The sequence below is a fragment of the Mobula birostris genome, chromosome 21, assembly GCF_030028105.1.
Source record: "Mobula birostris isolate sMobBir1 chromosome 21, sMobBir1.hap1, whole genome shotgun sequence".
NCBI classification, from domain to species: Eukaryota; Metazoa; Chordata; class Chondrichthyes; order Myliobatiformes; family Myliobatidae; genus Mobula; species Mobula birostris.
The window spans coordinates 53,695,455-53,723,297 of record NC_092390.1 but is presented as its reverse complement, the minus strand read 5'-3'; the positions used below and the strand labels follow the sequence as shown (position 1 = coordinate 53,723,297).

The window sequence follows — 27,843 nt, the reverse complement described above, 5'->3', positions numbered from 1 at the left end:
AGTCAGTCAGCACACTTTCCAACACTCAGCTATAGGAGTCTGCCAAGATTTTTGATGACATGCCAAATTTCTGCAGACTCCTCAGGAAGTAGAGGCACTGCTGTGCTTTCTTCGCAATTATGTTTATATAATAGATCCAGGATGGGTCCTCTGAGATAGTGTCACCCAGGAATTTAAAGTTGCTGATCCACTCCACATCTGGTCCTCTGATGATTATTGGCTTATGGACCTCTGGTTTCCCTCTCTCTCAGGGTTTGGACCAAGTATGTTCCCAGTGAGGAAAAGTAGGGGTTCCCAAATCTCATCCCCATGGAATGTCGAATATAAGACACTTGGTTTTCCATGTAGTACAATGACTTGTGTCAGTGCATTGTTCGCTTTGACACTGAAGAGTAAAGTAATTTATTATTATCAAAGTACATACGTGTATGTCAACATGTACTACCTGCGATTCATTTTCATTCAGGCATTCACAGTAGAACAAAGAAATGCAATAGAACAAAGAATGACAAACAACCAATATGCAAAAGAAGACATGCTGTACAAATACATAAGTAAATAATACTGGTAACATGAGTTGTAGAGATCTTGAAGAGCTCTACAAAATAGCCACAGCTGCATCTGCCATTTCCCACTTTTTGCTTTCTCCATCAAACCAATACATCTATCTATCTGTCCATTTATTTATTTATTTATTATTTATCTATTTGTTTATTGGTTGACTGATTGAGAAACAGAGTGGAGTAGGCCTGTGCAGCCCTTCAAGCCAAGCCACCCAGCAGCTCCCAGTTTAACCCGAGCCTAATCACAGGAGAATTTACAATGACCAATTAACCTTCCAACCGTTATATCTTTAGACTGTGGGAGGAAACTAGAGCACCCAGAGGAAACCCACGCTGTCACAGGGAGAACTTACAAACTCCTTGCAGGCAGCAGCGGGAATTGAACCTAGGTCATTGGTACTGTGAAATGTGCTAACTACTACACTATTGTGGAATATCACATTTCTGAATATCTTGTCTGGGAACTTCCTTCAAAAATAAGCACAAGAAAGGCATATATTCTGAGTTTTTTGATTTTTAAAAAATATTTGATTGTTAGCCATGATGAGACACAGGGATGATTGCCCTGAAGAATAACACTCCTTACGATCATCAATTTAGTGTTGAAGTGCAAGCTGTTACATTGTAGCTGCTAATGACTGAACTTCTACTGGTAAAAATTAACAACAGGCTTTTAGGTCAGAAGTTAAAAAAATTAAATAGGTCAAAAGCTCTGAATCGAGGGAAAATAGTTTTCCCATCTGTGAGTGAGTCCAAACTATTTAGAACAACAATTTGGAAAAAAAAAATCATGTTTGTGGTGGTAAATAGTTTGAAGATGAATCAACGTTTCATTGGCGCTTTATTATTCTACATAAATATAAACTGACAGGTATTGTCTATCTAGTCCAAAGCACAATGTTTTCAATTAAATTCCAACTTTGAGCCTTCAGTGATATGCCAGAAAATATGAAAGGTATAAATATGTTACTGCCTTAATTTTCTATTCATTCAATGCCCAATTTATTTTGTACTTTCTTAGCACCAGGAAACATTTACAAATTGTTCCTAAAATGTACTTCTATTCTTCATGTTATACATACATAAAAATGCTTGTTAATGAATGCTTCAGTAATGATATTGGAATGTAGAATTGAAGTATTGCAGTAGATGTCAGACTCTGTGCTTGCGAATTTCTCCTGTGCCTAATGTTTTCTACAGCCGCAAATAATTTAAATTAACTCTCTTGTGAAAACATAACATTTACAGTATACACACAGATCTGAATGGTCAGCTTTTGAGGTTTATGATGAACATTTCAGTAATGTGTCAGTTTTTCACTCTGGTTCTTATTATCTTTATGAGAGAAAACCGTGCTTTGATTATAACCTATCAAAATTCAAAGTACATTTATTATCAAAGTACACAATGTCACCATATCCTACTATGAGGATAATACTACCTTAAGAACCTTTCCATTTGCAGGATTTCCCCCTTACAAGTGGCCAGATTCACACTCCTTATGGCCACCAATGCTTAATGTTCCTTTCAGGCTATTTTTGTCCTTTTTTCCCTGGTTTGAGAAAAGTTGGTTCCTTCTGTTGAACTATTCCTGAATTCTTTCAGTTTTCCTCTATTTTGAATTATGTTACTCACAGACAGAAATTTTGTTTGATTTTTTAATTGGGGGGCAGGTAGGGGAGCAGTGATGCCAACCAGTAATGAGGAGCAGACTTTTTCCCTTACTATGGAAAAGATGCTAAGGCAATTTATAATATTCTCCTACCCTACTAGTTGGTTGACTGTATTTCCTCTTTTGATAATTTAGCTGAGAGGATGAAGTAGCACCAATGAATCTGTCATTAGTGAAAGAAGAAAGCATAACCCAATACAGAATAAAGGATTGAGCCTGGCTCATAGTTAGGTCGTTTGCCTGCTTGTTGAAAATTCTCTTGTGAAAACATAATCTTTACAATTCTCATGATGTAATTACTCAGTGAGTCATCAAATGGACGCTGATTTTGAATTTTTCAGTTACAAATTAGGTAAAATGGGAGTAGTGTTGAGAAGCTTCCATGAATCACTTTGCATAAATTTTAGTCCTGCAAAAGTCATAAAGTATACGTCTTTCTTTTTCCAATAGTGTATTTTCATTTGGTGAAGAACAAGGTTCCCTACATCCTCTGTTTGCAGTTCCTGTTGAAACTAACGCTGAAGCTGTACAAGAGTCCCAAGAGCATTTTATTGACAGGTACTGCACTTTTAACTCTATTTTAGTGTAATTACTACCTTACTCACTATGTAATCAGCTGGACTTTTAATAATTAAATTTAATTACATCAGTACTGAGTACAATTAGGCAGCTCAGGCCAATGCTTTTGGCATGTTTGGATACTGCTTTCAGATCACTTCAACTTTGATCTAGAATCAAAAATGCAGCCTTGCATTTTGGAACTTTGTTTTCACAGTCCTATTTTAGACCTTTTGATTTTTTTTTGCAGTCAGCCTCCATGCACTTTTTGACCCATTTAGTTCCTTATAAAGGATTCCTATAAATGCGGAGGAATTTACAAGAATGTCAAAGTTCAATAGTTTGGATTGGGAGGAGCATGTGGTTCAGAGGATTGAACCTCTACTGTGATTGGGGGATGGCATGTGTGTATGTGTTTGAGTGTGTTAAAATGGGAAGGAGAGAAGGTGTTTAGAAGGGTTTTGGAGTCCTGATGCAACTCACTGTCGAGGCCTCTACAACTCATGTTCTCAATATTATTTATTACTTATTTATCTGTTATTATTTTGTTTTTCTTTTTGTATTTGCAGAATATGTTATCTTTTGTTCATTGGGTGTTTGTCCAACTTTGTGTATAGTTTTTCATTGATTCTATTTTATTTCTTTGTTCTGTTGTGAATGCCTATAAGGAAATGAATCTTAGGGTTCTATATGGTGACATATATGAACTTTGTCAATAAAGTTACTTTGAACTTTGGACTAATTAGAGGGAGGGATTGACACCCTAAACTAGTTTGGGGAAGGAAATGGAGCCAGGTCTGGTTGAGGATGGGGGAGGAAAATTAGAGCCCTGCAGGAGTTGGAGAGCATCAAAGTCTTGCTAAGATTTGGTGGTGGGGTGTGAGATAACTAACCAAGCCCTGCTGTGTAGGGAGATATCGGATAGGAGTCTAGCACACATTGTAGCTGGGTGGAAAATCGGAGGCCGTAAGAAGAATGAAAAGAGAGGAAATTAGATTCCTGAGCTGTTTGGGAATGACGTTGGTAGGGATGGTGGGTCGGGGCTTCAGAGTCCCACTCAATTGTTTGGAGTTAAAGGGATGGAGCATCAATGCCTGGTAGTGGGCTGCTTTGTAGAGAAAGTCAGCAAAGTAGCTCTGAGCTGTTGACCCTCAGCAGCTGTTCCTTCTGAAGGAGCATACAAATGACCCTGTCAGGAGCAGAGGAAGTACGTTATTTTACAGTTTAAGCAGCTAGAACAGGAGGACGTTGAGAAAATCTGACTTTCATTGCAAATAGATAGGCTTGAGAGTCCCCAAACACTGCCCAGCTCCACCTGTCCCACCCTTCCTAGGTCAGACCTTCTTGATACACATTGTTTCTTGGATAAAACTGAGCACAGATTGTGAAGGTTAGCTTAGCTTTTACCTTTACTTCTCAAGTTTGCATTATTTGTGTCAACAAGCAACACAAGTGTGGGGACAGCCTGCATTGCCATGCTTCACCGTAGCATGCTCAGAACGTACTAACCCTAAACCTCACCTGTATGTCTTTGAAACGTGGGAGCACCCAGAGGAAACCCAACAACCCAATTGTACCTCGATCGCTGATGGCCGGTACTGTAAAGCGTTGCACTAAGTGCTGTCCCATGTATGCCAGTCGCTTCTAGCAATTATTAAAGTTTGCATCCAAAAAAGATCAAAACACAGAAGCAGGTGGTGTAGGCCATTTTGGGTGGTGACGTGGAGATATGTCTCCATCAAATGAGGTGTAAGGCATTTCTTCCCTCCGCTAGCCTGCAGGTCACCCTTTGGGCAAGATGTAGTACCTGCTTACCCCATCGATTAGGGTCCTGTGAAGTTATGGGAGCAGGTGGTCCTGGTTTTGCGACCACTGAAGCCAGATAGGCAATCTCTGAAGATAATGGCTGGTGGGGGGGGGGGGGTCACCCAGCTTGTAAAGACACTGCCCAGAAGGCAGCGATGGCAAACTACTTCTGTAGAAAAAATTACCAAGAAGGATCGTAGTTAAAGACCGTGATCACCTACAGTATGTCATACAACACAGCCAGCACATAATGACGAGAGTGATGATAGGCCCTTGGGCTCCTCGTACCTACTTCACCGTTCAACAATATCATTGCTTATTTTGAAATGTGTGATTTGTGTTAACCCTTTATTACTTGTCTTCTTTAACATCTCAAAATCTGTGAACTGGGTTGAAGAAATTTCTGTCAATCTATAAATGGTCATCCTTAATCTTGAGACTATAACCCTCCTCTTCGAGACCTTCATCATCCCTCCATACACCCTATCAGGCCTTGCTTTGTTATGAAGGTCCGAAGTGTGACCTGCATTCAGATGTGTCTGGCTGAGTTTCTGCAGTGATGTGAAGCAGCACAAAATGGTTGTGAGGAGATTTCGTTAAACAAAAATCCATCTTCAAATGCAATAACACTGTAATTGAATTTATTTTCAAAAGATTTTGGTAAGTTTTATAATTGAATGTAATACTGAAGATTGTATTACTTGTTCATGGTCAACAAATCCACTGTCCATTTAGATTAGATTATGAAGACACGTAGTCCTCTTTTATTGTCATTTAGTAATGCTGGTGCATTAAGAAATGATACATTATTTCCTCCAGTGTGATATCACAAAACACAGGACAGACCAAGACTGAAAAAACTGACAAAACCACATAATTATAACATATAGTTACAAACAGTGCAACAATACCATAACTTGATGAAAAAGTCCATGAGTAAAGTTCAAAGTTTCTCAAATGTCCCACATCTCACGCAGACGGGAGAAAGAAGAAAAACCCTCCCTGCCATGCCGACCACAATCCGACTCTGAGTCAACCGAAAACTTCGAGCTCTGATCAGCTCTCCAACACCGAGTACTGAGCGCCATCTCTGTCCGAACGATTCGACCTCCTTTTCGGTCGCCAAAAGCAGGCAAGGCCGAGGATTTTGAGGCCTACCCTCCGAAAGATTCCCGACCACACAGTAACGACAGCAGCGAACGGGCATTTCAGAAATTTCTCCAGATGTTCCTCTGGGCTTTCACGTCCATTCTCCATCAAATCAGAATTGTCCATGGCCCCTATTTAACATATACAATATCATTTTTCACCGGAGGGCTGCACACACTCAGGCGTGCTGCCATCTTCTCCTCCTCCCTACTATAAGGAGATTAAAATTCAAAGGAAATTCTGCTGGCTACCTGCAAGACTTGCATCAAGTTTTCTGATGCAGGGTCTTAATTCAATATGTCAGCCATTCCTTTCCCTCCACAGATGCTTCTGACACACTGAACTCCTCTGACAATTTGATTTTTGCCAAATATGTCAAGGTTTGAAGATTGGCCTCTGTAATGCAGGGGTTCCTGGCCATTTTTATGCCATGGACCAATAGCATTAACCAAGGGATCTGCGGACCCCAGATTGGGAACCCCTGCTTTCATGTGTACGGAGTGGTGCATTATCGGGATAATTTCAAGGGAGCATTGGGAGAATACAATTAGGATTCATGCAAATAAGCGCCTAATGGATATTGTGGACTGATGGACCTGTTTCTGTGCTGTATAACTCTATAGTAGGGAAAATCGACCAACAGAAATTTCATTAGTTCCTGATGGGAATGGGTGGAGAAGTTTGTTTTAACTTTCTGAGGCTAGGTGCTTTTAGGAGAGTGGGAAGAGAGCAAAGATCTTCTATCGGCAGTGCAGGGGTGGGGGAGGGGGGGGTGGTCGTGGAGGTGCAGGAGTTAAAGACCTTCAGGGACTAAGGCATTAGAGGCTTAGGACCACTTGGGTGTCAGGGAGCCAGGGATTTAGAAGTTAGTGAATACCGTGTTGGTACTATGGACCAGGATAGGCAGGAGACAATGAATCACAGGGCATCAATGGACACATTTTAGATAGGGCTCTAGTTTGGTGCTGTGCTATGAAAACCTGGTTGTCCTGGCGATGAGCAACAATAATTACTCCAGGAAATCATAGAGTAATATTTCAAAAGTGATATTACATGATATTACTCAATGCATGTACTAGTCGGCATTGACTGTGGGAAAACTTCATGTCATTCAAAGTTCTTATTTCAGTTATTCACTGCGAAAATAATGCAATGTGATTGAATTTCTAGGTCATGTACTTTTCTAGATTGTAGATTTAATCCTAGGAATGCAGACAGGTCTTGTGTTCAAAATATTTTTTCTCTAAATCCCTGTCCTAATTCAGAAAATGGATATCTTAAACAAAAATATATACTATTTACCTTTTGAATGTAGCATTTTCATCAAGTTACATTGGACTTATGAACAGTAACTGTGCAGTTCAGCTAAGCAAAGGAAAGGTAAAATGGCAAATTAAATAGAAGTAGAAAATATTTGGAGCTGAAAGGAAAAGAATTTCATAATTAGCCATAAGGACTTAATTGTTGTTGAACAAATGTGAGCAATTCTAAATGCCCAGTTTAATCTACTATGACGGCTATTTTAAAATACTTTAAATCTTTTCAGTTTTAGCAGATCTCGTGTCTACATGTGGTATTAGTTCATTTCCATGTACTATTGGTGCATGTTGGCAACCTTGTTAAAGGCTGGAAACTAAAAATACTTCTCCATTGTTATACGTTATAAAAAAAATATCAAATACTAACACAGCTTTTAGAACCCATACGAATTAAAGCTTCATCCTTGAATATTTCAGACTCTTGTTTCTGCACATTTCTGTTTGCTTCTGAAACAATGTGGCCATTTAGCTTCACTGTAAGCCAAGCAATTCAAAGACTAGTCCTACTGAATGTAAACGCAATCCCATTATACATCACTTATTTGCTAATAGATGTGTACTGTCCGTGGATTTAATGACCAGCCAGTTTTAAGAAACTCATCATATAACATTGTTAATGAATATGATATCTAATCAATGTTCAAATAGAACTCAGATGATCGATTTTATCCTGTAACTTTTAAAGACTAATATAACATTATACTTTACCAGTGGTTTAGGTCTAAAACAGTTTAATGTCAACTCGCGGTCCAGCTATTATACAATATATCTAGAATCTAAGGTCAGAACTTTCCCCAACACTACAGCAAAAAGGATCGGGGAGGAGAGAGTGCTGGATCTCAAGATTAATCTAGAACAGGGGTTCCCAGCCTTTTTCATGCCATAGATCAATACCATCAAGCAAGGGGTCCATGGACCCCAGATTGAGAACCTGTGGTAGAATCAGCCAAGCTTCATTGCCATGTATTTTACATGTGGAGGATCCCTAGAGTCAAATTCCTGATAGATTTTTCTACCTTGTGAACCTCTGCAAAGGAAGTACAAAATCTGGACATTGATCAGGGCCATCTTGAAATGCGACCCTCTTCATTATCCTAGTAGGGGCAAAGCAAATTACTCCATTGTAGGCAAGAAATGAAAACTGGAAGAGGAATTGCAGTTCATTTCCTTTGTGCATTTGTGGTAGTTCGTTTAAAAACATAATTGCCGGGTAAGGTACACAGTCCACAAAGAATCCTGAAGTTCCATTGACCTTAGCACTTTTCTGCTGTTGAGTCCATAATCTTTGATACATTTACTGGATTTAACAAATATCTCTGAAAATGCAGGAAGTATAGTAAACTGACAAATATATTCTGAGTCTAATATAGCAAAATACAGTTTATCACAAAGACAAAATATCCTTCAAACACGTACACCTCCAGTCTAGAAACAAGTGGAAAAATTTAATTGAATTGTCTTTTATTGGTGTAACACCTGTGTAACACCAGTCGTATTGTGTGTGACTAGTTGCTGCACTCTTTTGAGAAAACCAAATTACACTAGGTGCTATTAGGCCATCAGAAGGTTCTAGGTATCGGAAATAAGTTTTGTTTATGAGAAAACAACAATATGTACAAAATATTTACATGAGCAAGAACAATTCAAAATTCAAACCTTCTGTTTTGGTTCCAAATCTTAGATACCAACAAGAGCCAAATTCCTGTTTAGTTAGAATCAGTGATATTCCTTAGAATAACCTTTGCTACTCCAATTTCTCTAACTAATTAGATCTAGTGTTATTTCCTATTTAAAAGTTTACAAACTCAACTTTCCTTTTTACTTGTCCCTAGTTAGTTAGAAAACCAAATATAATTCCTATTCTCAAGTATTATAGTTAACTTCAGTTTCAGTTCCAGGCAGTATATCTACAAGTTTAAATTCAAATTCAAATATTATATATACACCGTGTAACTCCTGTCACGACAATTCTCCAAAATCACAACCCTTAAACAAAGTAGATCTCATTTAGTAACTTATCAATGTCTTTGCAAAAATGATCAGATCTTGCAGAGAATCAAATTTGGATTCTTCGAATGAAAATAAACTTGTATATCCAACCATATTAAATCCTCTGCGTCATTACACATTTTGTTTCTGCATTGGTTCTTCAACTTGGGTGGCTTGCCGTCTTGTGTCTTGGTTTCGTTGGAATGAAATAGTTTAGCATCCACAGAAAGTCACTTCACAAACTTGTACCAAAACTTGTACCAAGTGCCTTGGTATAATTTTATTAATTCCTGACTACATGGTAGGGATTTTGGATACTGGTCTCTGCTGATATTGTCTCGTTACAGCTGCTGCATGTTATAGCTGTAGCTTCAATAAATCTTCTTTCGCTATTGTCTCTCCTCCAGGGATTTCGCCCTGAGGTTTTCAAGTTAGTAGGGTAAAGATACTCACTACTAATTCCACTCTTAACAGTTCATGTCTTCAGCTTCTAATTGTTGCGGCGTTTCTCTCCTCGTCCGTCCTGTCTCCAGCCCACCCCGCCCTCTTTTTTTTTAAATCAGGAAACCTCGTTTTCATCCCTCCACGGGATTTCTAACATCACAATTTTTTTTATTAAATGCAATCGTGAACAATAGCCAGATCAGAAATGCTGATCAAGTCAACTAGTTCCCAAAGAGAACTCCAATAGGCCAATCAGATGTTTCACCGCTGCTCAGCGATAGAACGCAAAAATATCATGTGTACAATTAAGAAACATTAAAAAATAGTAGAAGTACTGGAGTCATGATGATCATGATGAAGTCTGCTGGAGAGAGACATTTATACACATGCTGTCCTCCATAATTCAAAGAGATTGAAGGAGAAGGTTGCAGGGTGACAAAACGTGGCAGGAGCACTTGGAACTAAAAACTAATCCCTACCGGGAGAAAACAGCACCTGTTCTTTCCACACTGTTCTCCAGCAGTTTAAGGACTAAGTCCAGCCAGAACATAATTCACAGGTGCTCTTGAAAGTCAGGTATTAACCCTACCTACCAACAACCAAGCATTGCCATCCTGGTCCCCTTCGTGATAGCTTATGGAGAAGCATGTGACTTCCCTCCCAGAGATGATAGGTGTTTGTGCACTCAACTCCTGAAGGCTTGGACCCCATCCCATTTTGGGTTTAATTAACCTGGGTTACATTGGACTTGCTGCTTGGGTATCTCCCAATATTTTTCTGGTTTAGGCTTTTGCTGCGAGACGAGTACTTGTTACAGTGCTAGCAACCTGGGTTCAATTCCACCGCTGTTGATAAGGAGTTTGTACCTTCTCCCGGCAACCATGTGGCTTTTCTCTGGGTGTTGTGGTTTCCTCACACATTTTAAAGACTTACAGGTTAGTGCATCAAATGGGTGTTACTAGGTGGTGTGGGCTCTGTGAGCTGGAAGGACCTGTATCTCTAAGTAAATTAATTCATAAAATCCTTTAAGATGAGTGGCTTTCCAGCCCAATTCAGACGCCACATAAAACTTAAGTACTAAAAGTGGGCCAATGGTTCCATAAATGCCTGACAGGATAAAAGGATGGTAGATGTATCCTCCCTCAAGAACAGTGGTGAACCAGATGTATTTTTATAACAATCTGATAGTTTTTGCTGTCATCATTGCTAAGAATCATTTTCCTTTCCCAAAATCCAGATTATTAACCTATTTTAAATTCCAGAGCCGCTACTATGGAATTCGAAGTCTGTTTGTTAGATTATTTATCCAGGCTTCTGGATTACATTAAACATCTGGTGGGGATGGCTAGAGCCGACAGATCTGAAGAATAATGACAGAAGAATCTTTCTCCGCACCATAATTTTTGCTTCATTTTTGGGTTCAAGGGTAAATGCAGTATATTAGTACCACTATGAGTTTTGCCTGGTCTGAAGGCCTTTCACTGTATTTAGGAGATGGATTTACTTAGATAATTGACTATGTCCGTGTCAAGCAGCTTGACTTCATGACAAGCTCTTCCTCTGACATATAACACAAACTCTGAGGTATCTCAAGGCCAGTTTTCCCTGGCCATTTTATTTTAGTTTTATTGTTTTTATTTTGTGGGTTTTTTTTGCTCCATTGTCTTAGTTAAAGTTAAACAGCCCTTACTTTCTCCAATCTGTGTATTATTGATACCGGCACAGAATTATGCCAGCTCTACTTTGTTAGCTTTTAGTGTGTCAGTGACACATTTGTATTCCTGCCTGAGGCATTCTATGTCGCTGTTATCAGCAGCAATTTCCTGGTCACACATATTTTCCACACAGATATGACATTACAAGCATGTGGTTTTTCCACTGCTGAACAGTAGGTTTTCAGTGCCAGAAAACGAAGGCTCTAGTTTTTGGCAGTGAAAACCTAATACCAGACCAAGTTGTTCCTCCCTTTCCACTGATCAGCGAGGGGATGAAGACAACAGAAACCAGGTAGGTGAAGGACTCAACTTTTTATAGGGAAATGAAACAGCAAAGATCAGTCAGATAGAAAACAAACTCACATAAAAAGAGAATGGAAGAAAACCATGTAATCAACAATTGTGTTGAACATTTTGGTTTTTAACTGTTTGTTTTATTTAATTGGCTTTATTTCTATAGTGTTAGTACTAACAGTGATAAACCATTTCTAAGTGTAGTTACAATTCATTTCAGTGTTAAGTTCTGAAACCAGCTTGTTCCAGAAAGTAGATTGGTATAACTTTTAACTGTTAATATGGATAAAGTACAACTTCCAAGTACATTTTTTGTGGGCATATTCAAAAAATCTATAATAGAATCATGACCATAATAGAATCAAGTTGGTGAAGTTTTTCTTTGATTCTATTATGGTTATTATCTATCATGGATTTATTGAGTATGCCTGCAAGAGAATGAATCTCAGAGTTGTATGTGGTGACATGCATGTACTTTGATAAGAAATTTACTTAAGCACAATAACCGCGGATGTTGAAAACCTGAAATAAAAAGAAAATAGAAAACAGGAGAGATTAAATGAGGAAAGGGTCCATAATCTATTTTAATGAAAGTCCAAACAAGAATAGTTATCTGAAGTTACTCTGGAAATCTGAAATAAAAGTGTGATCAATGCTTTTAATTAAAATTGTTGCATTGTTGAATCCAGAAGTTGAAATGTGCCCAAATAAAAAGATGAGATGCTGTTTTCTGGAGTTTACATGGCTCCAACGAAACTCAGAGTAAGGGACTGGGAAGAAAGAAGACACAGCTGGAGTAACACAGCTTTGTAATCACAAGGTGCCCATCTAAACTAGTCCCATTTGCCCACGTTTAGCCCTTCACATTCTAAGTCTTTCTTTCCTTTATATTTTTTCGATCCCAAATTTTGTTTGAACTGGCAGTTCTAACTGGGATGTTTTAAAATCTTAAAAGTGCTATATAAATGGAAGTTGCTATACAATTGGGCCATGGGATTAATTATTTTGAAAGCCACCTATCATATCAATGATGATGTGTGATGGTTTGCTGATCAATGAAGTCCTAACCTGCTTTATCATAAAATATTTTAGACATGTTATAATTGCTAATATAACAGTTATTGTAGGTGGAATCTGACCAACATATTTTATGATCGTTCCTTCTTAATTTGCAATTTGTACTGATCTCAACAAGACACTTGCCTCTACATTTTAGGATGCTATGATTCTTGAGATAAGACAAAGCCCTGATATGTTTATACAAAAACCGAAGGAAAACAAAATTAGTCACTACAAGCTCAAAAAGAATCATGGTCTGTTTATATTGTGGTGACATTGGGGAGGGTCCAGGGTAGATTCACGAGATTGATTCTGGAAATGAAAGGGTTATCATATAAGCAGCTATTGAAAGCTCTGGGCCTACACTCGCTAGGATTTAGAAGAATGAGGGAGGATCTCATTTAAACCCGTCCAACTCTGAAAGCCTTGATAGAATGGATGTGAAGAGGATGTTTCCTTTAGTGGGTTGTCTAGGAGCATAGGGCACAGCCTTATAATAGAGGGACACCATTGGAACAGAGATGAGGAGGGATTTCTTTAGCCAGAGGATGGTGAATTTGTGGAATTCATTGCCACAGCTGGCTATAGAGGCTGGGTCACTAGGTGCCTTTCAGGCAGAGATTGATAGGTTCTTGGTTAGTCAGAGCGTGAAAGGTTATAGTGGGGAGGCAGGAAAATGGATTTGAGAGGGAAATGGATCAGCTATAATGAAATGGTGGAGCAGATTCAATGAGCCAAATGACCTAATTCTGCTCTCGTGTCTTATAGTCTTAACAAAGTACAAAATGGTTCAAGTTTGGTTGGCAATAAAATTGTAGTTGTGTTTAATACAACGAAGTTTAAAATATGTTCATTGTTACCACTAGTGTTGAAATACTTTCATCATAGTTCCTAAACTAAGTTGACGTTTTCCTGTAGTTGTGTGAATTCTGCTTCTTCTTGTTAGCCCATCACCCTAACTGAGACATAAGCCAGTACAGCAGCTTGCCAGTGTCCTCTCTCCTGGGCCAGTCTTTCAAATTGTCCCCAGGTGTAGCCCTTCTTTGGATATCCTTCCTCTTCCAGGGATGAGGCCTCAGAGCTTCTGTTGGGTTTTTACAGGATTGGTTTGCTGGCTCCATGCACAACCCTCCTGCTTTTGCAGCGGGGCTTGGGACCATCCATGGTGGAGTTAGTTGTGTGAATTGCACAAGATTAAATTTTCCTTTCCAGGGCTAAAAATTCAGGGTACCTTTTGACAACACCATATCAGCTAATAATTAGAGGTGGGGTGACATATATGACTCACAACAGAGAGTCAGTTTATTCAGAAAATACAATTTTATTAAACTGCAAAGCAAAAACAAAACTACATTAAGTTCTCCCAGCAGAATCAACAATTCCTCCAGAAAACTGTAATGTTAAAATCAAATTATTTACATTAAAAAATCTCAACCATTTTGGCAATGTGAGAACCAATCTTGAATAACTGGGCAATTACTCCATCATCTCTCCTCTGCCTTCTTCACTTGGTTATCACTATAAGTGTTATTGTTACAAGATAAGCACTCTAAATTGTTCCAATTCGAAGACAGATAACAGCTGATGGAATTTTTTACAGTTGAGGTCAGTCGTTTTGTAATTGTACAACTTAAACCTTAGCTAGAGCTCCCTGTCTATAATATTATCATTCTTCCTATATTGATCTCCTTCTAAAGGAAAACACCAAAAATACTCAGAATCTGAAATTAGGACTACCTTTTCTTTCCGCCTTTCAATTTTCAAAATAAATGGCATATTTTGGCCTTGTATTAACAGTGCATCTGTAGCAGATTTGCTCCTATGTGTTATTTTTAAAAAGGCTTGGGGATCTACAAAAGCAGTCTTTATTTATTCCTACCACTTGTCTTTTCAACTTTCAGTCCATTCTGAGACTTGTTGGCTGAAGTGCTTGGACAAGTTATTTGTTCACAGGGATTATTTTTGGAAGACTTATTGACATTTCTTTACAAGATGCGAAGTTTTTAATTGTCGTTATTTTTATTACCAGCTCCTCTGTGCCTAGTGACATCAAAAACACAGACTCTGAACTACCAGTTCCTGCTGTTAACTCTTCTGTACAGGACAACAATATTTTACTCCAGGATGACACTGAGCAGTCTGCATTAAGGTGCTGCACATTTCTATACATTGTTATAAACTTAATATTTTAAAATAGAACCTCACTCCTCTGTATTCACATCCATGACATTGCTAAATATGTGTTACATTTCGTAGCTGGATAAATGATTAATTGTTAGTTAAATAGTTTCTTTACGTCACTCATATGACAGAAAGCCTTCCATTGACTTCCATTCATAAGTCTAAGTAGTTTCCACTACATAACAACTTTCAACCCTTTCTTGCAAATTGATCTTTGTACTTTTAACATAGAATAGTATAGCACAGTATAGGCCCTTCAGCCCACAATGTTGTACTTCCTGCTTTCAGATCCATTGGGAAACAAACCAAATTGTAAACTTTATGTCATTACCATTTGTTTAATGTAAAATCTAACTTGGACTGTTTATGTTCGTTTGTTACTTTAAATCAATGGCAGGATACCTTTTCTTTCATGGCCGTTATGACCCACTTGATCTGAAAAATCAAAAGTAAATTTTTCCTTCTTAATTTATATTTTGATTTTTGACTGTCATTTAGCACAATATGTGGAATTCTGGCAGTTGAACGTGGTGTTTGATTGTCAATTGGAAAAGTTCTCACTTCCTTTTCTTTGGTTCCCTTAAGAGGAAGTAAAATGTTAGTTCTGAAGTAAGTTAAGTTTTTGCTTCTCACGTAAGGATTTGCATGCTAATAAAGATTACGCGAAGCTTACACGTGTAGTGATGATAAAGGCTTATATAGAACGAAGAGCAGAAGTACAAGAGACACAAGTCATGCCTGGACCGGGCAGGGATAATCTCACTGGTTGTTTCAGTACTGAAAGGCTGATAATGCAGTCAACAATGTCAATCTAGAAGCCTTTTACAAAGGCTGCCATCATTCCAAGAAAGTTATAAGATTTCCTAGAAATTCTAATATTAGCCTGAGTATAACAGTTGGCAAACATTGAATTGGAGATTTTCTCATTTGCTGCATGTTAGGCAGAAATATGTAACTCTATTAAAACTCGATTAAGCAAGTAAGAGGCATCACGTGTCTTCACACAGTATAGGAAGAATCACCCTCTATGTACTCCAGTTAATTTTTATGGCTGTAATTGATCACTTATCTAAAAGAACAATGTAGTGTATTATCCTGCTTGATGATGTAGTGAATATGCTTTGGAATGAGACAAAGGATGTCAGAATATTGTGTTCATCCAGCTTTACGAGTCAGTACATCAGTGTGGACCTTAGCAAGCATACGCACAGACAGCATTCTGATATATAACACAAAGGAAGCTTTGATTTATAGGGCAAGAGCACGAGCTTATTGTGGAGGAAGGGAATTACTGACATAAATTTCAGTTCCCTGGCCCTGAGGGATGATATGAGGCCGCTGAGCAAATAAGTGCAATTTCTAGATCAAACACATCTGGCTAGATGTCAAAGAACAAGTGATAGAAAGTAGCAGCCAAGGAGAAGTTAATATCAAAATCTGAAAAAGGACATCTGCTTGAGGCCACGGGATCTCCACTCTTTTCTGTCACGTGCCTGGAGAGTGCTGGGAACCAAAACGTGGAAGATAGGGTGAGGAGAACACATACAATGTTCAAAAGAGAGATGTGTGAGCTAGCAGCATTTGTAGGTGACGCCTGTTACAGCTCTGTCTACAAAGCTATTTATGCTGTGCTTAAACTCTCCTGTCAGTGATGTCTGGAGCTGGTGGGGGTGGGAGCGGGTGCTCTTGTTGCACAGCTGGTGTGGGCTGTGGGTCTCAGAGGCTTTTTCCTCCACTACTGCTATCCTCTTTCAAACAACTGTTGTAGATACTGTGTCACAAGCTGGATTCCACTGCTTTTAGCTACTAACCTTAATGTATGTGAGCTCCTGTGTCGTTACGAAAAGCACGATTTCCCTGGAGAAGCTCGGTAAAAGCTGCTCATGTTCACCGACATTGCTTCTAGTACTTGAGAGTGACTGTTGCGTTCCCACGTGGAAATCCCAAATTTCCTCTTTGCTTTTCTGACAAAACTCTGAGGCATCTAAGGGAGGGAGCCTGAAGGTGAGGCAGATACCCATCATTTCTAATGTGGAAGCAGCAACACCCTCTCAGCTACTGTAGCCCTGGTGAGGGAATATAGTTGACACCAATTTCAATGGAGGGAAATGGCTGTGATAGCTGATGAAATGAATCTTTTAATTCTTTGAGTGTGTTCAACTGTTCTTAAGAGTGTTAGGGCTTTTGTTGTTTTAAAAATCTGCAAATATAGCTTTTGAAACTGTGTTAAGTTAATTTTTATAATGTATTTTACATTGTAAATATAAGCTGATATGTATGTATTTTTGTACATTTTATTCTTTCTCCATATTTTAACCTCTAACTTTATTTTTTTAATTTTTTATATAATTATTCTTTATAATTGTTGAAAATTATTGTTTTCTGTTGCATGTTGCACCCTCGCCAACACACCACAGCAAATTCCTAATGCATGTCAATGTATCTGACAACCAAAGTAGATCCTTGATCCTTGGTTTGGTTTCAGAATACAGGGGATTCCAATTCATTGGGACATATTGAGACCTGTACGTATTGGACCAATTAAGTGGCTGCCCCAATTAGCCAAAGTTTCCTGGATTAGTTAAAAAGATATATAAAAAAACAAGCTACAGTTTAACTGAGTAACAAATATACAGAACAAATTAGAACACTATCAATACTACTACAATACTATAACACTATGTATTAGTTCCTAATAGTTATCAACAGATGAATTCATCTCATGTTTGCTGCCATAACGAATATGTATTTAGGTGAAATACAGAACTAATTAAAACTCTACCAAAGCTACTATGATCCTGACGAAGGGTCTCGGCTTGAAACATCGACTGTACCTCTTCCTAGAGATGCTGCCTGGCCTGCTGGCATTCACCAGCAACTTTGATGTATGGTACTATAAAACTGTGTATTAGTTACTAAATGCTGTCAGTGGAGGAATTCGTCCCTTGTACGCTGATGTGTTCTTTTGATTGACTATATATAAAGGAACAAAATCAGTGCAGACATCATATAAATATTATTGCGAAGAAAGCACGACAGCACCTCTACTTCCTCAGGAGTCTGCGGGGGTTCAGCACGTCATCAAAAACCTCGGCAAACTTCTATAGATGTGTGGTGGAATGTGTGCTTTTTGACCACAGACACACACAAGTGACACTATTTAAAAATTGTTTGCTCTAAGCACAGTGTAGTGTCTAATGGCCACAAGTCATACATGTGACTGACACTAGTTGGAATCTGTTTGGCAAGTCTCCCATCGCAATTAAGCGGCACATTGTCCCAATTAAATAAGGGAGTTTTGGCTATTTTCTTGATTTGCTTTTGTTCTGAAAGAGTTGACCCCATTAAGTGGCTTCCCTGATTAATGGATAACCCAATTAACTGGAATCCACTGTATTTCAAATAGTCAGTAACATGTGTTTTAATAGAACGAGTTTAGCCAGTGGCATATCTTAGCTGGAATTGACTGTGTTTATCAAAATATTTGGTCCGGACTTGTCCACCCACGTGACAGAGTTGCATCATATAGAACCATGGCAAAAGATAATGCTGTCCAGAGACTGTGAAATGGCCGAGGAGACACGAGACCTTGAGAATGGGCAGAAGGGTGGCCAGACACTATGGGAATGGGGAAGAGGGAAACCAGAAACCCAGAAGTTGGGGAAGGAAGAGACTCTGAGAGTGGGAATGGGTCTGACTTTTAAAACTGCAGGAATAGCTGGTTGAATGAACTGGTCCAGGGCATTAAATACTGAAGGGTAGCAATTTCCACAAAATTAAGTAGTGCTTTCTGTAGTTTAATTCAGTACTTGAGCGCATTGGGTTCAGATGTCTGAATACACGTCGTGGAGCTAATGGTGCTGGATTTCATCTGAGCAAACTGAGCCAATGTGTAACGATTAAGCAGGCCATGACAAGAGACAAAGTTGATTGGACGTGATTCTGAAGCTTGCCACTTTACCTGGCGCCCTCACTTTATGTTGCAAAGATCTGCAGATATTCCACGGCAGGAACTCTCACTCGCAGTCACTGAAAATCTGTAGGCTACATACAATTGACTTTCCACTGGCTGTTGCTATGATTTTTCTATTATCTAAGGTTTTGAAGCACACCAGGGATAATTCCTTTTTTTAAAAAAATCTTCTCCGTAAATTTGTTTCTTCACAGCATTTGTGCAATACTCTGCATTAAACCTGTCTCTCCTGATTGGTCAAGCAGTAAAGATGATAACCCACCACTAGTAAGGCACAAGTGACTGTGGATGGCCATCTTCAGTACATTTTAACACAAAATCATTCCAAATGCAAATCTCTGAGAATCTAACATTTAAACCATTAGACAACCTGTATGATGAATAATTCATAAGTAATTACTTCTACTTTAATTCTTAGGTATTTTTTAATATTGCTAAGAATCTTCAAGCATTCAGATCTTGTTGCTCACAAATTTGTGAAAAGATTTGACCATTATTTCAGTGGTATTTTTTTCAGACCAAATTATTTTAGATTATTATATTTTATTATTGTTATTTGTGTACTTTTGTGATTTGGAAACAGCAAATATAAAAAAAATTAAGTATGTTCTCAAACGTATTGTTATCATGTTTTAAATTTTTCAATTTCAGTCCTTCTGTGCCTGGTGACAGCGAAGGGCAAATCGATCATCTTATCCCATCTACGATTCCTTTTCCACCTCCGCAATCTGATGGTGTTGACGAGCCACACACGAATACTACAAACCTCCAAAAGGAGCCAAAGTACGTGGTGCAAAATATCTCTGGACAGCTTTATTGTTATGGGTGGGGACTGTTGACTTTCACAGAGTCACAAAGCACAGCAGGAGTTCCCAACCTGGGCTCCACTGTCCCTGTGCTTAACGGTATTGTTCCATGACATAAAAAAAGGTTGGGGACCTCTGGGGCACAGAAAACAGGCTCTTTGGTCCACCAGAACATGTTGACAATCATGTTCCTGTCTACACTAATCCCACTTTCTATCAATTGGCCCTCAGCCCTCCAAGCCTCAAGTGGAGACTTCTTAAATGGAATGAGGGTCTCTGCCTCCTTGTGTTGCAGTTTCCAACCACCACCTGGGTGAAAGTAAAATCTCCTTCAGGTCTGCTCTAAACTTCCAACTCCTTACCTTAATCTTATGCTGTTTTCTTAGACAACTTTGCTACCTACCCTCTTTGGTGCACTTCCATAGAAATGTAAGACCTACTGAAATCCAGGAATTGTTATGTGTTGCAGAATAATCTGGCTACTGCTATATTTATAAAAACATTTTAAAAACTAAAGATAGATCTCAGACGCAGTCATAATTCACTGTTCTGAGAGCAGCAAGTCACTGTTTTAAATCATGCTGCATTTCTGTGAAATTGTTCCTTTCAGCCTTTGGTAGTATCTGCATATAAATAATCCCATTGAATATTGATATGAAGCTACCAGACAAAGAGTAATGTTATCAGGAGTTTTAAAAAAAAGATTACTAGTTACAGAATGTTTTTGTTTTGTTTACTTGTTCATGCGTGAGAAGTAATAATTTTATCAAAATGAACATCTTTCACAGCTTTTATAATACCACGCATCCTCAGGCAAAACAAACAAGAATATCACTACAGTAATTTCCAGGAACCTATAATTTCACCTTGGCTTGCTGTTTAGTAATCTACTCTACATCTATATATTAACCTCTATCATCTAAGCCAGGGGCTCCCAACCTGGAGTGCATGGACCCCTTGCTTAATGGCATTTGTCCATGGTATAAAAAATGTTAGGAACCCCTGGTCTAGGTGCTTCGTTTCCATGGCCTAATAACTGACCTTGGAAACTGATTTGTTTGTACCGAAGCTTATTTCGCTGGAGATAATTAGGACTCCAAAAAAATGTACTCCACCTCTCCAGCAGGAAAGAGATTAAATATTAGTGAAGTAATTAGCAAATTATACAGTTTTCCAGTACATCAGATTTTATGACATGCTACAGGCATCCCAACTTGCACCACACAGTGGACAATAGGCATATTTCCTATGAATTTACATTTCATTGTTTCCTTTAGAGCTTACAATGATTTAATTATTTTAAAGGTCTTTGTTTTGCTCTTGTCCTTTGATTCAATGATCCAATTCATGTTGGTGAAATATTAGACTTGTGGATTTATGCCTGTGAATTTACGCTGTGCTGCCTTATATGTGTTTGCTCTCTTTTTTTCCAGAAATACTTCCAGCAGTGAAATTGCAGAGTCGATTTTAGCTCCTTCTCTACTTACCAGTAATGCAGATGCTCTCGGGGTTGAAGTCACTTTGAAAAGGTATTGCAAACAGCTACAAGATTGTGTCCTATGCGTCAACGTGCGAAATAGAAGTTATGCTTATTTGAAATTTCACAACTCGCCAACTATTACCAAGTGCAGATTCATTTCTGCCTTGTATCAAGATGTATTTTATTCAGTCATTAATGTGTTCCTTACTTGTTAATTTATCAACAATGTTCTAACCAACAAATTGTAGCTAGTTGGGTCACCCGCATTTCCATCAAACTAAGTGGCACCGGCGTTGTAAGCGAACGAGGCTGATTATATACAAGGTATATAAAGTAGATTAAATAATTATCCATTCTGGGCAGATCAATTCCCTGTTATCAGGAGAGATTGGTGTCGTTTCTCACTCCTCCATTGTTTTCTGAGTAAATTAACTTTGTTTTACAATGGACTTTGAGTACAATGGACTGTGAGTCATACGTTCCAACCAAATTCCACCTCATCTGCTGCTACAGGGTTGCCAGTACACATTCTGTTAAAAGCGTTACTGTGCTTCATAATTTGCAAAATCTCTTCCTCCTGTGCAACAGCATTGTTAAGGTTCTTCTCTGGTCATTTGGAATGGCTTTGTTGCTAGGTTTATTTTGAAGGTAAGGACATGTTCGTCACAGCTTTGTAGGCCGAAGGACCTGTATTGTGCTGTAGCTTTTCTATGTTTCTACGTTTCTATTTTCTTTACGATAATTATCTTTCATGTCCTTTAATGTTAACTTCTGTGTGCTGAAATCCTGTGCTGAATTTGCATTCTACTTCAGTCATAAATATTGGCAGATTTACAAGTCCAGTTTGTTCCAATGTTAATAACAGTAAAATGTACTGGAGAAATAGATATAGTAAAATATCTGGAAGTGCTGGAAGTCTGGAATAAAAGGAGAAAGGACAGAGCCTATGGGCCCCAAATGCCACCGTGGTGCAGAGCTGTCAAGGCAACTGGTCTTTTTTTGCTTGCCACATCTGTGCCTATATCAATTTGTACTGCTTAATACTGTGAGGGAAAGTTATTAACATGCCTGTAGCGGCAAACACTAATCCAAAATCAAAACAATTGCCGTTAGCCTATGACCGTCATGGGGTTGTGATACTCGCATGGTGCATCCTCAGCTCCAATGAAATGATTGCTCCAAAGAGCTGAATTCCTTATTTCCTTTCTTAGTGATTAGAAAACATACAATTAAGCATTACCAAGTGGTCAGCAAAGATATGACGTCCGCCGGTCCTGAGCTGCAAACTACCACGGGATAAGCAAGAATACACAACTTATTCTCTTCACTTTTGCCACGCCCCCACTCATGTGACTAGTTACCGAATAAACGTGATAAATGCACAACACAGAATACAAGGCAAATAGAGAACAGATACGACACCGAGTGCGCAGTGTTAACGTAGTGTGCTGGTGATTGGAATGCCAAGTGCCTGCAGTCATTGGTATCTGTTGAAACAAATTACTTTTTTCCCCAGTCCAAAGGCAGGACATTATATCCTTCTGAAAGTGTTATATACGAAAGCCCCCTCAGAAATGAATAGCAGATTTTTATTAGTGTCTTTAATAAACATAAAGTACAGTGGCCTGAATTTAAACATTTTGAAATAGATTTCTTCAGCAACACCTGTTCATTCTGATGTTTAATGTGTGTATAGTATATGGGCTGTTTTCAAAGTCCTAGGTACATTCTGCTAATATTCCCACAGATGCCAAGTAATCCTCAGATTTCTGTAGCAGATAGAAATAAGCCCAGGGATACACTGTCTTTAATCAGATAAATTTGAATTGATCTATTAATATACTGCACAGTGCAATAGATTGTGGACATCTGTAAAAGAAAAATTAGATCAAGTAGCATCAGTGGAGAGATAAATAGACTTAACGTTTTAGGCTTTTCATTATTTCTGATGAACTTCTGCATGTTTGTTTTACCATACGACCATAAGATATCGGAGCAAAATTAGGTCCTTTAGGTCATTGAGTCTGCGCCACTATTCCATCAATTTTCCCTCTCAGCCCCAATCTCCTGCATTTTCCCTGTGTCCCTTCATGCCTGAACAATCAAGAGTCTATCAACCTTTGCCTTAAATACACCTAATGACTTTGCTGCCCATGGCAACAAATTCCACAGATTCACCACCCTCTGGCTAAAGTCCTTCTCCATTCTAAAAGGACGTCCCACTATTCTGAGGCTGTCTCCTCTGGTCTTAGACTCCCACACCAAAGGAAACGTCCTCTTCACATCCACTTTATCAAGGCCTTTCAACATTCGATAGGTTTCAATGAGGTCCCCACTCGTTCTTCTGAACTCCAGTGAGTACAGGCCCAGAGCCATTAAATGCTCCTCATGTGACAAGCCTTTCAATCCCAGCGTCATTTTCATGAACCTCATTTGAACTCTCTCCAATGTCAGCACATCCTTTCTTAGATAAAGGGCCCAAAAACTGTTCGCAATATTCCAAGTGAGACCTTGCTAGTGCTTTATAGAGTCTCAACATTACATCTTTGCTTTTATATTCTAATCCTCTCAAAATGAATGCTAACATTGCATTTGCCTTCTTCACCACCGATTCAATTGTTTTACGTTGAAGAGGTTCATTCCTGAAATTGATTGAAACACAAAGACAAAAACTGTGGAAAATTCAAATAAACGATAATTAAAATTGCATCTCCAGTCTGGTTACTCTGTGGGAAAGAAGGTAGAAAAACTTCAACACTAGAAACTTTAACACTTTTAAGAGAAACAGATTGAGGTCTATGTGGTAGGGAGATTCTAGGCAGCTTCTAGAGTAGGTTACATGGTCGGCACAACATTGTGGGCTGAAGGGCCTGTAATGTGCTGTAGATTTCTATGTTTCTATAATAAACCGTTTGTTAAATAAAACTCTTATTACTATGGAACCGGTGATTGGTTTGCCTGTGACGTCCTTTTCAACAAGATGATTGTGGCCATAGGAGCAGAACACATGCTCACGATGGGACATGACAAGTCAAGTCACTTTTTATTGTCATTTCAACCATAACTGCTGGTACAGAACATATTAAAAATGAGACGACGTTTTCCAGGACCATGGTGCTACACGAAACAATACAAAAACTACACTGAACTACGTAAGAAAAAAAAACACAAAAACTACACTAGACTACAGACCTATCCAGGACTGCATGAAGTGTACAAAACAGTGCAGGCATCACAATAAATAATAATAAATAATAAACAAGACAATAGGCACAGTAGAGAGCAGTAGGTTGGTGTCAGTCCAGGCTCTGGGTATTGAGGAGTCTGATGGCTTGGGGGAAGAAACTGCTACATAGTCTGTTCGTGAGAGCCCGAATGCTCCGGTGCCTTTTTCCAAATGGCAGGAGGGAGAAGAGTTTACATGAGGGGTGTGTGGGGTCCTTCATAATGCTGTTTGCTTTGCGGATGCAGCATGTGGTGTAAATGTCTGTGATGGCGGGAAGAGAGACCCTGATGATCTTCTCAGCTGACCTCACTATCCGCTGCAGGGTCCTGCGATCCGAGATGGTGCAATTTCCGAACCAGGCTGTGATGCAGCTGCTCAGGATGCTCTCAATACAACCTCTGTAGAATGTGGTGAGGATGGGGGGTGGGAGATGGACTTTTCTCAGCCTTTGCAGAAAGTACAGATGCTGCTGGGCTTTCTTTGCTATGGAGCTGGTATTGAGGGACCAGGTGAGATTCTCTGCCAGGTGAACACCAAGAAATTTGGTGCTCTTAACAATCTCTATGGAGGAGTCGTCGATATTCAGCGGAGGGTGGTCGCTCCGTGTCGTCCTGAAGTCAACAACCATCTCTTTTGTTTTGTTCACATTCAGAGACAGGTTGTTGGCTCTGCACCAGTCCGTTAGCTGCTGCACCTCTTCTCTGTACGCTGACTCATCATTCTTGCTGATGAAACCCACCATGGTCGTGTCATCGGCGGACTTGATGATGTGGTTCGAGCTGTGTGTTGCAGCACAGTCATGAGTCAGCACAGTGAACAGCAGTGGACTGAGCACACAGCCCTGGGGGCCCCCCGTGCTCGGTGTGATGGTGTTGGAGATGCTGCTCCCAATCCGGACTGACTGAGGTCGCCCAGTCAGGAAGTCTAGGATCCAGTTGTAGAGGGAGGTGTTCAGGCCCAGTAGGCTCAGCTTTCCAATCAGTTTCTGAGGAATGATTGTGTTGAATGCTGAACTGAAGTCTATGAACAGCATTCTAACGTACATGTCTTTTTTGTCCAGGTGGGTTAAGTCCAGATGGGTTAAGGCCAGGTGGAGGGTGATGGCAATGGCATCGTCTGTTGAACAGTTGGGACAGTACGTGAACTGCAGGGGGTCCAGTGAGGGGGGCAGCAGGGACTTGATGTGCCTCATGACAAGCCCCTCGACTTTCTGTTGCAGTCCTCTTTGCAATAAGATTTTGAAGAGCTATCAGAATGTCATTGGACTTGTGTAAGATTTTATCTAAATAGAAAGCAGAACTTTCCTAATGCTGTAAGAAATTTGGTTGCCAAGAAAACCCGTCAAGCAAACTTGATGGAGCCTGGCTATTCGAATCATGCTCAATGTAACCCATATCCAAAAAGTAGAAGTCTGTTGGGCTCTGTATAGACCAGGCCAGGCTGACTCCTTATAAATAAAAGCAGTCAGGCTCAATATTTTAGTTGTATTTTGGCTGCGTGACATGAGTTAACTAGACCTGACCTTAAAAACCTGTGTCAAACAAATTATAAATTGGGCTATGTTTTGACTGACTGTAGTTTGATTAGGTTCTAACTCTTTACCTGAACTCTACTCTATGACACTCCTCTTTGTAATGAGTACCAACAAGGACTAGGGAGTAAGTGATCCTCAAGGGGAAAACCATGCAGTCATAGGGTCATAGAAAAGTACAGCACAGAAATTGGCCCTTTGGCCCATCTAGTCCATGCCAAACCATTTAAGATGCCTACTCGCATTGACCTGCACTGGGACCATAGACCTCCTTAACCCTACCATCCATGTACCTATTCAAACTTTGCTTAAATGTTGAAGTTGAGCTCGCATGCATCACTTGTGCTGGCTGCTCATTCCACATTCTCACTCTGAGTGAGTGTTACCCGTCATGTTCCCCTTAAACTTTTCAACTTTCACGCTTAACCCATGACATCTAGTTGCAGCCCACCCAATCCCAGGGGAAAAAGCCTGCTTGTGTTTACCGTTTCTATACGCCTTATGATTTTGTATACCTTTATCAAATCTTCCCTCAATCTTCTACATTGGAAGGAATAAAGTCCTAACCTATTCTAGTGTAATGATTGAAGGGAATTCTGTATTTATTGGAGCAGATATGAGTATTATTGTAAATATAATTTAGGGTGCCAGATAATACATTCATAATTCAGGATATCACAGTGATTACCAATGAGTCTGCAACAGGAGGGCAGTAGCTAGATATAATGACTTAGGTTGGAACAAAATGCATGTATGGGAGTAGGTTTTAGGATCTGCAAAGAGATTTGAATGAATTAAGTTGCTAAGTAATTGTCTAAATCACTCCATCTGCTATTGCTTAGAAATTCATTTTCAGTGAGCTGTACTAAATTTGCTTTATTGTTGCTTGGCTTGTACTCTCTCCAAGTCCATTCCATTGACTGTGTGGTATATTTGGTGCTAACCACTGCGGATAAATTCCAAGCCAGAATTATACTTTGGACAATTGATATGAACTTGGTTACTATAATTTTTTTAACCAGATATATTAAATGTAAAACAATTCCATTGTGTTTCCAAGTTCAGTATTGCACATTTCAAGCCAAACTTCAATTCTCCAATTAATCCCATGCAATTTCAAGGGGATTACATATACAAGATGATTGCACATTTACAGGAGGGGAATGTTCTTCACTAGGATTACACTCCACAAACTACTAACCACTTTCCTGGACCTGTGCCCCAAATATTCATACCACAACATTGGTCTGCTGTCTCCATTTTATGAGAAGTAGTGTTCTTCACTAGGATTACACTCCACAAACTACTAACCACTTTCCTGGACCTGTGCCCCAAATATTCATACCACAACATTGGCCTGCTGTCTCCATTTTATGAGAAGTAGGGCATTGTAAATGTGAAAATAAGCTGGTGTGGGCTGGTATAACAAACCAGTAAGAAGGGGGACCATGAAATCAGAATGAGAGGATTAAATTGGCAGTGTTACTGACACAACAGCACTGATGAGGAACTTCAATGACTTTCATTCCTAAAGAATGAGAGTCAGTTATAGACCAAGCTAGAACACCTTTTCCTGGTGAGGATGAAGATTGTTTGGATCAGCTGTGGGCTGTGACAATAGGGAGTGTCACAACCATGGATTTGGCAGCGCAGTAGATACGGCAATTGCACTTGTGAATTTGCATGTGTTAGCTAATTAAGTATTTAATCATGATAGTATTTAACTCGATACTTGTCGTCGTAGTACTTGTCGAGACTTGGACAGAGCACAGCAACACTTCGCTGCCTGTTTGCATCGGCCTTGCCTGAGAAATTGGACTGTCGAGTCAACTGACTCTGAAGACTAGCAGTATTCATTTAATATTTAGATGTTCTTTTCAGCCACAGTGTAGGCTTCGTTTCCTGTTTGAGAGTTTTAGTTAACGGCCCTGTTTGGCCTAGTGTTTATTGTTTTATTTTCCCTTTAACACTGTTCGCATTAAAGTTTTGTGAACTATCGACCCACTTCAGTGTCTCCCACTCCGCACTTGGGCCATATCCGAACGTAGTGACAGGAAGAGACATCAAGGTGGATACAG

General features: G+C 39.3%; 1 protein-coding gene across 7 annotated transcripts in view; it reads left to right on the top strand.

Annotated features, from left to right (window-relative positions):
* The window catches only part of LOC140185800 (uncharacterized), a 278,871-nt gene that overhangs the window by 134,834 nt on the left and 116,194 nt on the right, over positions 1–27,843 (top strand). For 6 of the 7 annotated variants that reach the window (XM_072239496.1, XM_072239493.1, XM_072239492.1 and 3 more), the window contains 4 exons: positions 2,686–2,793; positions 14,598–14,717; positions 19,374–19,505; positions 20,962–21,057. In XM_072239496.1, the coding sequence (XP_072095597.1) occupies positions 2,686–2,793; positions 14,598–14,717; positions 19,374–19,505; positions 20,962–21,057 (456 nt within the window). The remainder of the gene's footprint in view (positions 1–2,685; positions 2,794–14,597; positions 14,718–19,373; positions 19,506–20,961; positions 21,058–27,843) is intronic. The other variant, XM_072239495.1, reaches the window with a different exon arrangement.